At 62.9% G+C, this 13,469-nt stretch overlaps 4 protein-coding genes across 8 annotated transcripts; 3 read left to right on the forward strand and 1 right to left on the reverse strand.

The window, feature by feature from the left end:
* Positions 1-127: 127 nt before the first annotated feature.
* Positions 128-4,366, forward strand: LOC116232070 (lateral signaling target protein 2 homolog). 3 transcript variants are annotated; one of them, XM_090150691.1, is made up of 13 exons: positions 128-366; positions 1,289-1,429; positions 1,496-1,633; positions 1,734-1,936; positions 2,010-2,099; positions 2,183-2,272; positions 2,361-2,462; positions 2,533-2,763; positions 2,877-2,995; positions 3,066-3,179; positions 3,376-3,474; positions 3,583-3,698; positions 3,781-4,366. In XM_090150691.1, the coding sequence occupies exons 3-13, from the start codon at positions 1,526-1,528 to the stop codon at positions 3,904-3,906; spliced, it is 1,398 nt and encodes a 465-aa protein (XP_090006817.1). In that variant the 5' UTR covers positions 128-366; positions 1,289-1,429; positions 1,496-1,525; the 3' UTR covers positions 3,907-4,366. The 3 variants fall into 3 exon arrangements, with proteins under 3 accessions (XP_090006817.1, XP_031454006.2, XP_031454007.2); XM_031598146.2 differs by lacking the exon at positions 128-366 and adding an exon at positions 495-641; XM_031598147.2 differs by lacking the exon at positions 128-366 and adding an exon at positions 495-641 and having other exon boundaries at positions 3,586-3,698; positions 3,781-4,365.
* A 443-nt stretch (positions 4,367-4,809) lies between these two features.
* On the forward strand, positions 4,810-6,140 carry MXD3 (MAX dimerization protein 3). Of its 3 annotated transcripts, XM_031598154.2 has the most exons (5): positions 4,810-5,020; positions 5,096-5,125; positions 5,200-5,314; positions 5,400-5,571; positions 5,642-6,140. In XM_031598154.2, the coding sequence occupies exons 1-5, from the start codon at positions 4,860-4,862 to the stop codon at positions 5,749-5,751; spliced, it is 588 nt and encodes a 195-aa protein (XP_031454014.2). In that variant the 5' UTR covers positions 4,810-4,859; the 3' UTR covers positions 5,752-6,140. The 3 variants fall into 3 exon arrangements, with proteins under 3 accessions (XP_031454014.2, XP_031454013.2, XP_090006818.1); XM_031598153.2 differs by having other exon boundaries at positions 5,400-6,140; XM_090150692.1 differs by having other exon boundaries at positions 4,810-4,969; positions 5,400-6,140.
* Positions 6,141-6,211: 71 nt separating this feature from the next.
* On the reverse strand, positions 6,212-7,999 carry PRELID1 (PRELI domain containing 1). The gene is made up of 5 exons (XM_031598151.2): positions 7,804-7,999; positions 7,389-7,614; positions 7,212-7,325; positions 6,914-6,992; positions 6,212-6,488 (listed from the first exon to the last, which is right to left on the reverse strand). The coding sequence occupies exons 1-5, from the start codon at positions 7,893-7,895 to the stop codon at positions 6,352-6,354; spliced, it is 648 nt and encodes a 215-aa protein (XP_031454011.1). The 5' UTR covers positions 7,896-7,999; the 3' UTR covers positions 6,212-6,351.
* Positions 8,000-8,050: 51 nt separating this feature from the next.
* Positions 8,051-10,326, forward strand: RAB24 (RAB24, member RAS oncogene family). The gene is made up of 8 exons (XM_031598152.2): positions 8,051-8,231; positions 8,641-8,709; positions 8,788-8,866; positions 8,950-9,017; positions 9,127-9,226; positions 9,526-9,576; positions 9,667-9,729; positions 9,923-10,326. The coding sequence occupies exons 1-8, from the start codon at positions 8,115-8,117 to the stop codon at positions 9,985-9,987; spliced, it is 612 nt and encodes a 203-aa protein (XP_031454012.1). The 5' UTR covers positions 8,051-8,114; the 3' UTR covers positions 9,988-10,326.
* The last annotated feature ends 3,143 nt before the right edge of the window (positions 10,327-13,469 follow it).

The raw sequence follows: 13,469 nt of genomic DNA on the forward strand, positions 1-13,469 counted from the left end.
TCAGCACCGACACAGCCGCCGCCGAGCCGAGCCCCGCTCCCACGGCCCCGGGGAGCGGCCGTGACTCAGGGACTCCTCCGCCCTGAGGTGGAGCTGACAGAACGGAGCGGACTTTTCTGTCCGTGAATCGCCGCTTTCAGGCTTTCAGACGTCCGAATTATCGGCCTCTGCAACTCCGTGTGGGAGCAGCCACCTGCTGCGTCGCAGCCGGGAAGCGTCCCACGGAGAGACTCGCTGCGCCTTACGGATAGCAGCGGGGCTGGCACCGACGGAGCCCCGGGGACCGAGGCGGAAGGGAAGCGGGAACGGAGCACCCACACGGGGCACACCGGGCACCGCGGCCTGCCCGACGGGGATCCGCCCTCGGTGAGAAAGCGGAGAGAAACCGGTCCGTCGGGTGGCGACCGCTTCCCTGCACCGGGCCGTGCCCAGGTTCCGCCGAGGGCAGGGAACGGCCCGCCGGGTTCCGGCGACCGCGGTCCCGGAGCTGGGCAGACACCGCCCCGACCCGCCCCCGGGCGGTGCCCGGTGCCGGCCCGCCCCGTTGGGCGAGCGGCGGGCGCGGGGAGCCAGGCGGTGGCAGAGCTCCTGGTCACGCCATGCTGCCCGCCGCCCTTCGGAGATGGCTGCATCGGCCCAAGGTGAGAGCGGCGGCAGCTGTTCCCCGTTCCCGGTACGGCACGAGCGGCCCCGACGGGGCGGCCGCCAGACACCTGGAGCTCCGCTGCCCACGCGCTGCGGCTGTGGGCATCTGGCACCGAGAATGGGCGGGGGGGCGGAGCCCCCTCGATGCGGAGCGGTCTCGGGGTGCCGGGGATGGGTGGCGGGGCTCGGGCGCTCGCAGGGAGCGAAGCAGAGCCGGGCCCTCCTGGAGCAGGGAGGGAGGAGGAAGCGGTGCCGCGGGCCCGGCCGGTGACTCACGGTGTGGCGGTGCCGCGGGAGCCCGACAGGATCGGGCAGCTCTGGGGCCGCCCCAGATCGCTGGGACCGATCCTCGGCAACCCCGGCCCCGCAGTCTCGGCCACCACGGGAGAGTTCTGGGGAGCGGCGGGGCGGGAGTGAATTACCGGTGCCCCTGCACTCCCTACCCGCAGCCTTCCCGCAGACCTTTCACCCGCTGCCGTGTTTACGGCCGTGCACGGATCTGTGCCCACACTGCCGAGATGAGGGCGAGCTTGTTCGTCCTGCTCTGCTCTGGAGAAACTGAGGCATGGGTGGGGACAGCGGGGTGGCTCCATCTGGGGCCCCGCTGTGTGTCAGCTCCATTACTTGTCCTCTCTGACTGCAGCGCTCCGACCCCCGGCTGCTCTCGCAGTTCTTCTTTGCCGATGAGCGGGTGACACGGGTGGTGGCCGAGATCAATGGGCTGGATGCTGAGCTGGACCCGCAGCAGTACCTGGTGCTCCTCAACCAGCTTCACCTCAGCCAGGTACGGCACGGTGACCTCAGCACATGGCTCCTAGGGTGGCTGCGGTGACGTTTCTGTTCCCACCAGGCTCAGCTGCTGGCCGTCATTGAGCGCATCATGGAGGAGTGCATCCCCACGCAGAGGCACAGCCGTGATTACCTCGTCAAGTTCCCTGAGGAGCTCTTGGTGGACAACCTGGGCAACCACATGTTGTTTGCTGCCGAGGTCAGCCCTGAGGAGGGGATGACAAGCTGGGAGTGAGCTCCAGGCTCTGTCCCCTGACTCCCCCTGGTCCCGGTTCCTGACACATCCCCGGTCCCGGCAGTGTCTTCTGGCAGGGACCTTCCTTGAAGTGGAGGAGGCGGATGGGGCACAGCTGAGGCCGCGTGCCAGGAACCTGCTGTGCAGCCTGGAGCTGGTGCGGGCACTGCTGCGGGAGCAGAGCCTGAGCCATCCAGGCACCTACCCTGAGCCCGTGCGGGCTGCACTCATCCAGTTTGACCGCCTGTTTGCCGAGTTCGAGCTCAGGTGGGGACTGGGTGTTGGGGCTGCAGGGGCTCAGTGGGGTCCAGTGGCACCTCACTGTCCCCCAATTTCACAGCTACGTGTCCTCGCTGGTGGCAGTGAAATCCCCTGATGAGATCTACAGGCAGCAGGAGATCATTGTGCTCTTCTGTGAGACAGTGGAGAGGTGGGGACATGGTGTGCTGAGGAGGGCATGGGGCATCCTCCTGGCATCACCCCAGCCCCATTGTAAGGCTGTGTGCCCTCCAGAGCCCTGCGTTTGGGCTACCTGACCCAGGAGATGATTGATGGCTACGAACCACTGCTGATGTTCACCATCCCTCGCCTGGCCATAATCAGGTGTGTGCAGCCCCCTGCCCCACCAGGAGTGCCCAGGAGTGCTCTGTGCTGATCCCTCCACCCTATGTTCCATGCTGTCCCCTTGCAGTGGTCTCCTCATCTACCCTGAGGGTCCCCTCAGCCTGGAGCGCAGCCCTGAACAGATGTCACGGGTGTTCAGCCCCTTCTACAACCTGCTGACAAAGATCAGGTATGTGGGCAGCAGGGTGGGGGGCAGCAGTGTGGGCCTGACATGGGGTCACGCTGTCCCCTTCCTGCAGGGATCTGCTGTGGGTGCTGTCAGCAGAGGAGCTGTGCCTGCTGGAGAGGAGCCTTTGTGCAGCTGAAGCAGAGGATCCCTGCAGCTCAGTCACCCCACAAACATGGGGGGAAGCGGTGCCTAGAGTAACACCCCCTACTCCATGGGGTCTCCTGGGGAGTCCCCACACCACCCCTGTACACCACAGTTTTATGGGGAGGTTGGGTGCAGTGGACAACCCATGCACAGAGAGGCACGTGGGGGTCTGCTTGGGGAGGGAGCATGGGTGGGGTGGCTGATCCCTGCCTGGTGGGATAGGGCTTTTTTGTTCCACCTGATGGGTGACGATCACCTCCCCACACACAGCCCCCAGCACCCCCCGGGGCCATGGCTGGAGGCCACACTGGGTTCCCGCTGCTCGGAGCTGCGCTCCCACTACAGCAGCAGTAAGGACATGCTGCACACCCTGTTCGTCTGCATCTCTGGTGAGTTCGTGCTGCGTCCCCCTCCCGCCCCCATGCTCCCAGAGTGCCCTGAGCTCACATCCCCATACAGGGGTGGCTGATCAGCTCCAGACCAACTTTGCCAGTGATCTGCGCAGCATCCTGAAAACCGTCTTCAAGATCGTGGCCTCACCAGCAGAAACCTCAGAAGAGACAGGCGGCGGTAGTGCGTAACAGGGCTGGCACAGGGCATGGCTCCTCCTGTCCCCAGGGAAATGGCGACAGCGTGGGGACAGCGTAGCCACAGCGCCCAGCTGGGGATGCTGGCAGCCAGGGCATGCCACATGCCCCACCCATGGCGACACCCGTGGGGCTGAGCCCTGCCCCAGTTAAATAACAGATAAATAATTTTGTCCCCACAGAGGACGAGGATGGTGACCTGTGTGCAGGTGATGCGCCCCACGTGGCTGACTGTCCCCTGTGCCCCAGCCCCAGAGATGCTACGGGGATCCAGAGGGCAGGTAAGGGGCAGTGGAGCTGGAGGGCGGTGCCAGCTGGGTGGTTCTGCTCTGACCGGGGCAGGGACCCCTGGTAACCCTCCCGTTGCTTTCCCCTTCACGTTTCCCCAGCAGGAGCGCACAGACGGCCCGAGTGGGTGCCGGACAGCAGCTGCAGCCACTGCTCTGCCTGCCGCGCTCCCTTCACCCTGCTGCGCCGCCGCCACCACTGCCGCAGTTGTGGGAAGGTACGGGGAGGGCTGGGCCGGGTGCGGGGCCGCAGGGCCGTGGTTCTACTCGGTTCTACTCGGTGCCGCTCTCTCTCTGCAGATCTTCTGCGCCCGCTGCTCGCCGCACACCGCTGCGCTGCCACACTACGGCCAGCCCAGACCTGTGCGTGTCTGCACGCACTGCCACGCCACGCACCTCCCGTCCTGGCGTACCCGCACCCGCTGAGGAGCCCTGGCTGCGGGACGTGGCTATGGGGCTGCTGGGCAGACCCTGTACCCGTCGGGCCAGGTGGGCGCAGGACCGCTCACCCCTCGCCCGCAGAGCCTGGCGCTGCTCCATCCCCGGAGCTGGAAACGTGCCTTGTTGCGGTTTTGCTTCGTTGTGTTTTTTGCAGGTGAACTTTGGCTGCTGTCGGGTCCAGGGCAGAGTCTCTCCCCCCCGGGAACCGTCATGAGAAGGGCGCAAACAGCCCTCACGTGACGGCGCTGCCCGGGGGCCGACGTGGGCCGGGCCCGTGGGGGGGCTCCAACACCGGGGGGATCTTAATAAAGAGATGGAACTGCCGTACGGGCAAAGGCTGAGCGCTACGCCGGGGTGGGTGGGAGCTCACGCAGCGCGGCAGCAGAGGTGCGCGTGGCCTGCGGGTGCAGCCAGGGGCGCACACCGCGCACGAAGGTGCACGGCTGTGCCTGACCCCCCGCGCGCCCACGTGCACGCAAGCGTGTGCGATCCGCGCCCGTTCAGAGCACACGCCCGCCGTGTACACACGCCCGCCGTGTACACACGCCCGCCGTGTACACACGCCCGCCGTGTACACACGCCCGCCGTGTACACACGCCCGCCGTGTACACACGCCCGCGACCTGCGCGGGCCGGACGCACACACGTTCACGACACTCGCAGAGACGCGCACCCGGTGCACACCCACGTGACAGCCGCGCGTTCCGACGAGGGGGCGTGGCCTAGGCCTAAACGGGCGTGGCCTGCCGCGAGTGGGCGTGGCCCCGCCCCGCTCCGATTCAAATTTGAAGCACGAGCTTTCCCGCCCGAAGTTGTTTCCCCGGCGCGCCGACGTCAGCCCCGCGGGGCCGCGCGCGGCCAATGGGCGCTCCCGCCGCCCGGCCCGGCCCCGCCGCCACCTCCCGCGGTGCCCGCACCCGGCGGGGCCCGGCCGCAGCCATGGAGCGCGCGGCCTCCAGCATCCAGGTGCTGCTGCAGGCGGCCGAGTTCCTGGAGCGGAGGGAGCGGCGCGACCGGATCCCCTCGTGCCTGGCGGAGGCCGAACACGGGTACGCCTCGCCGTGCCCCGCGCGGCTCCGCCAGGCCGGGGACGGCGGCAGGTGAGCGGCGGGCAGGGGGAGCGTCACCGCCTCCCGGTGCCGGTCCCGGTGCTGACGGCCCGCGCGCTCCCGCAGGTCGGTGCACAACGCGTTGGAGAAGCACAGGTACCGGCGGGGGAACGGAGCGGGGCGCGGGGCCGGGCCGTGCCCTCTCGCGCTGACCGCCGTCCCGGCTGCAGGCGGGCGCAGCTCCGGCGCTGCCTGGAGCAGCTGAAGCAGCAGGTGCCGCTGGGCTCGGGGCCGGCCCGGCCCACCACGCTGAGCCTCCTGCACCGCGCTCGGCTGCACATCCAGGTGAGCTCGGCTCAGCGCCGGTGGAGGGGAGGGGTCCGCATCCCTCCGCTCTCCTTCGGCCCTGACCGCCCGCCGGGTCCCGCAGCGGCTGCAGGAGCAGGAGGTGAGGGCGCGCCGGGTGAAGGACCGCCTGCGGAGCCGGCAGCAGAGCCTGCGGCGGCGGCTGGAGCAGCTGCTGAGCCCCGGCGGGGCCGAGCGGAGCCGTGCCGACAGCCTGGACTCGTCACAGCTCTCGGAGCAGTCGGGCTCTGACGGAGGTCTGTATGAGGGGGGTGGGGGACGGGCACGGGGCGGCCGCTGGGCGCTGACCCCCGCCCCTCTGCGCAGAGGAAGCCGAGATCGACGTGGAGGGCGCTGGACTCGGTGCTGAGCCGCTGGTTGGCTTCTGCACCGGGAAAGACCACAGCTACTCCAGCCCCCGCAGCCCCTGGTCCTGACAGTGCTGTCCTCCAGGACACCCTGCCACACCGACCCGGGGCTGTGGGGGGCATCGGGTGCCTGGTGCATCCCTACCCCAGGTGGCTGAGTGGAGCTGGGTGCAGTGCTGGGCGCGTGGATCCCGGCCCCACTCTGCACAGCAAAGCACTGCTGTGAGTGGAAGAGGCCATGGCAAACAGCCTGGCCCCAGTGGGGATGTGCCAGGGTTGTGTACAGTGAACGCAGGGCAGTGCCCACCCCCCCCAGATGCAGCTACAGGCTAGCCCTGCTGGAGCCAGGAAGGGGAAGTGAGCATGCTTAGCAACGCTTCGTGCTCCCACCGTACCCTGACTCCTCTCTCTTGTATATAGCAACACTATTATTGCAGTAAAGGCACTTGGTTAAACTGTGTCTGCTTCCTGCCTGCATCCATCCCCCAGAGCTCTGTTCTAACAGCCCAGCCCCCAGCCAAGTCAGAGGTGGAAGTCGACTCTTTAATGATAATTACATCTTAGGATCTAACAGCAGCTGATTGTCAGACTTTTACAGTTAAAAATATAAAATCTAAGGAGGCTCCTATCTGTTCCGGTGTAGCCCAGCTCTTGCCTGTGTCCAGCTCCTCATACGAACTGCTTCTTCTTGGTGGCTGCCTTGCTTGCTAGGTCCTTGGCTTTTTCTGTAGCAGCCAGAGCTGTCTCCTTTGCTTTTTCAGTTGCTTCCTTTGCTGTCTCCACCAGGGTTTTAGATGGAGCTTCTCCTGAAACACACGACTTGTTGAGCCGACCCCAGTTGCCTCTGCCCTGCCCCAGCTGAAACAAGCTGGGTGAGCCATGCTCTGCCTTCTCCACACAGGAGAAGCCCAGCCCTGTGTTCCCAACCCACATGCATCACAGCACGTCCCACTGAGTTCCGGGCACGTGACAACTGTTGCTCTGCTCCCCCTTCTGTCTATGCTCCACCCCTGCTCAACCTCCCCACAGCACAGCCTGGGCCTGGCTGTACTGCCTGGCAGTTCCACTCCGGAAGAGCAGGTGTTCTTGTGAGGGCAAAGGCAAGGGGCAAGGATGTCACAGTCAGTTTAGCTCAAGCTGGGGCCTACGCATGGACTGGAGTGATGCCAGCATGACCTGCATCTCCCAGAGACTTGTCCTATCCAGCCCTAGCCTACCCTTGGCTGTTTACCTTGCATCCTTGCTAGCACGTATTCAAATCCTTTAGTGCTCTTGGTCACGTTGCTTTTGAACCTGGCCAGACCAAACTCCTGCAACAGAAAAACTTATGGAGGTGCAAACAGTGATCCTTCCTTGGGCTCTGTCCCAGGCTGAGCAATCCCAAATATTTGGTGGCTCTGGACTTCCCCAGGAGGTCACAAAGATTGGGAAGTGATGGGGAAAGGGGGAAAACCAGCACAGGGGGTGGGTACAGCAGCGACTGAGCTCTTGAAAGAGACGGCACAGCAGGGGCTGTATGCAGCACTCACCTGGACTGCCCGTGAGACGCCAAAGAGGCTGGAGGAGACCCAGGCCTCGCGCTTCACTTCAGTCCAGCTGCTGTTCTCAGGGTTCACCCGGTAGACGCAGCGCTCCTCCACCGCCTGCAGAGAGCACCGCTGTGAGCACTGCCCAGGGGCCGCCCACACCCACCCACCTTCACCCACCATCAGGCGCGCGTGATTGATGTTCCAGGTGAACGTGGTCATGGTTCGGTTCTTGGGGTCCACGATTGAGTCCTCCAGGATGTAGACGGAGTGGGCGACGTTGGCCGGGAAGAAGCGTTCGGCCCAGCGCGGCATGCGGTTGGTCTTGGTCAGGAGCCGCCGGGAGAGCAGCTTGTGGTCCGCCGTCACCTCCCGGTGCACGATGTCCTCGGTCAGGACATGTTTACTGAAACAGAGAGAGGGGAAACGACGGTCAGAGCCCGCTCCCGGCTATCTGGGCCCCGCCCGGCGCCGGAGGCGGCACCTCGGGACCCGCTGGAGGGAGCGGAGGGCGCTGGGCCTGCGGGGCCCCGGGGCAGGGATTCCTCGGGGCCACTCCGGGGATGAAGGAGGACCTCCGGGGGCTGCGGCGCACCTGTAGGGGTTGGGGTAGCGCTGCCAGAAGGCGGCGAAGACCTGGTCCCAGGGCCCTTTGAGGACGCCCAGGCTGGCGCAGTACTTCCCCATGGGCTCGGGCTCAGGGCCGCGCCGCCGCGCCCGTTCCGGCCCGCGCCTGCTGGGCGGCCGCCATGCGGCCCCTACCCTCGCCGCGCACTTCCGCCTCGTTCGCACGTACTTCCGCCGTAAGCCCCGCCCCGCACACACTTCCGCCGTAAGCCCCGCCCCCCATTCCCCCGCCGCCGCTTCCGCCGCGTCGGCCCCGCCTCGGCCCGGCGCGGCGCGAGGATGAGCGGGCGGCGAGTGGACGCCAAAGTGGTGCTGCTGGGCCAGGAGGGCGTGGGCAAGAGCAGCCTGGTGGAGCGCTGCGTGCACCGCCGCTTCCGCGCCGGGCCCTATCAGAACGTGAGGATCCGCGGGGCGGCTGCGGCCCGACTGTCCCCTCCGCGTCCCCCGGCGGTCCCCGGGTCGGGTGTCCCGGGGCTTCCCCGCCGTTTGCTCCGGCCCCCCTCTTCCCCTCCACGTCCCCGGGCCGGTCCCCCTGGGTCGGGTCCCCACGGCGTCCCCACGGCTCCGCTTTCCCCGCGCTCCTCTCTGTATCCCCCACGTCACCCTGCTGTCCCCGGAGCGTCTCCCACACATCCGTCGGCCAGCTGCCCCCGTGCCTCTGTGCCGGCCTCCACTGAGTCCTCGTGTCCCCACCCGAGCGCCGTGTCCCACCGCATCCCCAACTCGTGGGTTCCCCCTTTGTCCCCGTTTCAGACCCCTCTGTGTCCCCCCTGGCCTCACCGTACCTCCACCACTTCTTTTGCAGACGATCGGGGCTGCATTCGTGGCGAAGGTGCTGTCTGTGGGGGAGCAGACGGTGACACTGGGGATCTGGGTGAGTGCTGAGCACAGAGCACTGTCCCCGCTCACCCCCTGACCCTCAACTCCTGACTGTTCCCCCTTGTTCCCCCAGGACACAGCAGGCTCTGAGCGCTACGAGGCAATGAGCCGCATCTACTACCGTGGGGCGCGAGCTGCCGTCGTCTGCTACGGTGAGAGCTTGGGTTGGTGATAGCGACAGTGGGTCTGGGGGGGACACGGGGGCCTGGGGCAGGGCCTGACACCTCTCTCCCAGACCTCACCAACAGCAGCAGCTTCCAGCGTGCCAAGTTCTGGGTGAACGAGCTGCAGAACTGCGAGGAGGTAACACTGAGGACGAGCTCTGCGTTGGGGTTGTTTTCTGGGTGGGGGTTCATGGAGAGGCTGGGGACAGGAAGTGGTGGCAGTGCCTGCTGCCCTTGTGCTACTGTAGGGCTGCCGAATCTACCTGTGTGGCACCAAGAGTGACTTGCTGGAGGAGGACCGGAGGAAGCGAGACGTTGACTTTCACGACGTGCAGGACTATGCCGATGGTAGGGCCTTTCCCACCACCCAGATCCCACAGGGCCCGGCTGTTGCATCTGCCCCTCTCTGGGGGCTGCGGGGGCTCCCTGGGCAATGGGGCTTTGGCTCTGCCAGGAGCCTCCTCAGCACGCCATGTCTCGGCGTGCGGGCCAAGGCTGGTACCAGCTGAACCACCAGTGCACAACTGTGTCCTAGGCCCCTGCCAGTGCACTGGCAGCAGCCACAGCTGAGGGGTGGCCCTGGTGACAGCTGAGCTGTGGGCATGTGTTGTGCCCACAGCAATAACTAATCTGGGCCCTTATTTCAGAGGTCAAGGCAGAGCTGTTTGAGACCTCCAGCAAGACAGGACAGAATGTGGGTGAGTAGCCCCGTACCATAGCAGTGCCATGAGTGGTTGTGTGTGGATGTGGGGCACTGTGGGCACCACACTGCCCCTTGATCCCTGCAGATGAGCTGTTCCAGAAAGTGGCTGAGGACTACGTCCACTTCACTGCCTTCCAGGAGATGACAGGTGAGTACCCGCTGCTGGGGGGCCCACTTGGAAGGTACAGAGAACAAACACTTGGGGGTTCACAGGCCCCTTTCTCCTTTTACTGTCTCTTTAAGCTTTGTTGGGAAAGACGTTCTCTCTGTGCTTTTGGGTGGGCTACATTCAGCATCACCTCACTGATCTGTCAGCAGCCTCCTGCTCTGTTCTCTTCCAGAGGAGAAAGGTGTTGACTTGGGTCAGAAAAGCAGTTCCTACCTGTATAGCTGCTGCCACCACTGAGACCTTCAGCCAAAAGGGAAGTACTGGTGCGGGCTGCCTGCCCGCTGCTCTTTGGACTCCATCTGTTTTTTACCTGCTGTATTTTAGCTGTGTGAGAGCCGTCTGCGGCACGCAAGGGAAGCGCAGCCCCATTGATCGCTCTGCTCTCTGGCCTCGGTGCATGGAGCTGCGCGGTGCTGGGAGCCGCAGGCGCCCACCGAGGTGCCCCTGCTGCCTGTTGGCAGAGACCCAGCAGCACCCATTAACTTATTTTCTTGGAGATATCGCCCGATTCTTTGCGGATTATTTAAGCGTCTTCTATCATGGTGTACAATGTAAATAAAATGCATTGTGGTCTGAGACTGGGCTCACAGGCGTGATGCCGACACCATGTCTGGTGGCTGTGGCTCAGCTGTTCTCACCTGCTGCCCAAACTCATCAAGACAAAACACAGGAGGACATCGAGAGTAAAGTTAAACTTTACTTTACAGTAATTTTTCTTCTATATACAAAGAATTACAGTACATGTTCTGGGAGCACCTGGGCAGGGCAACCCTCTTTTCATTATAAGTTTCACATACACAGCCAACAGTCTAAGGGGAGCAAAATGAAAGTAATCAATGGTCCAAGACTCTCCCCTCTCCCTCTTCTAAAAATAATATACATGCTGGAAATATGTAGGTTTCTCTCACCCGCTCTGGCACTCCCGCTTAGAACTGACACATGAGACCCAGACAGCTCAGTGTGACCACGCGACCCCAAAGCCCCCTAGATGGGCACCCCCACTGCAGCCATTGCTCCCTTCAGCGGGGCCTGAGGGCCACAGACCTCACCATCAGCACCCCACAGGCAGCAGAGCCCGGCCTTGAGCCCACCATGTCCCCTTGTACCCTCCTTGACAGCAAGGGAGGGGGACAGGTAGCAAGGGCATCCCTTCCCTTGCTTCTGCATGCCCAGGGGTATCCCCTCGGAGCTGGGTTGGGGCCACACTCTCCGGGTGCACCACCTAATGACAGAGGATGCTCGGAACCCGACACAATATCTGACACAGCCACTCTCACCCCCCAGACTGGCCAGAGCCACCCCCAGCTCCAGCCCAGCTTCCCCTTGAGCTCCCCGGTGCTGCTGCTGCTTCTCCTTCTCAGAAGTTCCCAGTGTCTTAAAAAAAAAAACCAAAAAAAAAAAAGAAAAAAAACAACAAAAAACCCAGTTCCTTGAAGTCAACAACTCGGAAACATCAGAAAAACAAAAACTGAAACCAGCTCAGTACCAAACAGACACACAGAACATGCAGTTAGCGGACGCCTGGCTGCTTCACGTGGCTCCACTCGCTCCCTGCGCTCACGGGGCTCACTGCTGCGAGTCTCAGAGCCACCACAAATGGGAGGAACGTGCTCTCCCCCAGCACAGGAGACGTGCCTTGTCCTGTTTCGGTCGCGCACACCAAAGCCCAGCCCCAGCGACAGCCCTCCGGCCCACGGGCTGGGAGCCGTGAGTTCAGCCCTACTGTGCTAAGCTGCCGAACGATTTACAATAGCACCACGATAGCCCAAGAGCTTAACCAAGGGCAAACTGATTAAAACTTTACCTTGAAATAGGACATAGCAACACCCATTTCTCAGATTTCCCTAGGAGGTAGATTCAGTGCTGTAGGGACTGTCCATCACTGCCACTTCCCCAGCCCAGGCGCACGCCATCCCACTGCCCTCGGCTCGGATGGGATCGCTGTTGGAGAAACTTCCCCCCGCGAGCTGCCTGAGGGGCGGCCCCAAAACCACCGCCCCCGGCGGCCCCCGTTGGCATCGCTGCTGCAGGAATGATCAGCACAGAGCCTTGGTGGCCCAACCACAGCACAAGCGCTCGCCGGACGCGGGCGGCTGCCTCCATCGCTTCCTTTCAGAGCAGCTGCACGTTTTGCCACTTTGCTTGAACACTCACTCGCTGCCAAAGGCTGAAAAGACTCATCGGTAATTGAGGGCAAAGCACATTACAAGCAGGTTACAATTACGGTTATTCCAAACACCAAGCAAAATCAAGTTAAGGCTGAAATTAAAAATAAACAAAGCGTTGAAGGTCTGAGGTTGCTCACACCAACACACCTGCACCCTGCTGTAACACTATGAGCACAAGCAGCTCACACCACAGCGTGCTCGGGTTAAAGCAGCTGACGAGGCATCACATTTAGGTCTGCTTTTTTATTCTTTTCCCCCATGAAACACGGCTGCAGCTCTTCCAGCACCCTAACCTGCATATCCTCACCTCCATAAAGGACTGTTCTGAAACTTTAATCACACATCTCATCTCCCACATTCAATGGGCACACCCATGAAGCTGTGCCTGTGCCTGGGGGGGTTAATGTACCCACAGTACGAGCTGGATGGTTTGTGCACGGAAGTCGTTCTGGTTTTGTTTTGTTTTGTAAAGAGCAAAAGGTTTAAGCTGAGAACAGCAACAAGGAAAGCTACCGTGAGCTAGCAGGCATTGGAGGATGGTGTGGGGTGACCCATTATGGCATCGCTTTCCCACCAGCTTCAGCAGAGCCCTGGCAGACAGCACAGCCCCACAACCTGGAGCACAAGGACTGAGTGCAGCAGGAGGTTGGTCACTGCCTCCAGCACCTCGCAGCAGGCGGATCCTGCCAACACGAGCTCCTCCACCCGCTCAGGTGCCCACTGTGGGGCACTGAATGGGGCCATGCTGTGAGACTGAGGCCACAGCAGCTGCCCCCAATGTGCTGCTTGGAGCAGGGGCAGCCCAGCCCACCAGCAAGCACACAGGCAAAGCACAAGCATGGCTGCCAAAGATTCCAGCCCCTTGTGCAACGGGAAGTGAGGCCAAACCTACAAGTGCGCTGCCAGGGGAGCTCCATGAGCATCCCTGGAACACAGAAGTAGCAGCTGCCCCGGATTGACCCGGTTATCAGATCTCTCAGTAAAAAAAGTGCTGTTGTGACAGCACAGGAGCTGCCACGCTGCAGTAAAGCTGGCCAACCTCTACCTGCAGCATCACGGGAGGCTGGAGCAGCCTTTCAGCCATTCCTCCTGCACAAGCAGCCAACCAGGGCTAGTGTTGTCTGTTACCTTCCTCTACATTAACCAAACCCCATGATTCAAATTGGCTAAGCCTTGCAAGGCAGCAAAGAGCTGCAGGAAATGAACCCAGCTGCTTCAGTACACACCTCCAAAGCTGTGCTACCAGCTGCTGCCACCACCAGCGAGAGGCACCTCCTCCTACCAACCACCTCCTCCTACCACCTCCAGGTGAGGGCAGGCTGGGAACAGCAGGGGAGCTTTCCCCATGCTTGGTCAGGATATTTTATGGGGTGACTCAGCACAGTCACTCCCAGAAGCACGAACATACAGAGCCCTGTGGATGTCTGAGAAGCACTTCTGATCTGACGCATCACCCATCTGGGCTGGGAGGGAAGGGCAGCTCACTGAAGTCAATATTCCGATGTAGATGGAAGGGAGCAAGGTGGGAGCTTGGATCTTCATGGAAAAGGC

Source organism: Phasianus colchicus, chromosome 15 (assembly GCF_987193195.1).
Source record: "Phasianus colchicus chromosome 15, bPhaCol1.hap1.1, whole genome shotgun sequence".
In the NCBI taxonomy this organism is placed as follows: Eukaryota; Metazoa; Chordata; class Aves; order Galliformes; family Phasianidae; genus Phasianus; species Phasianus colchicus.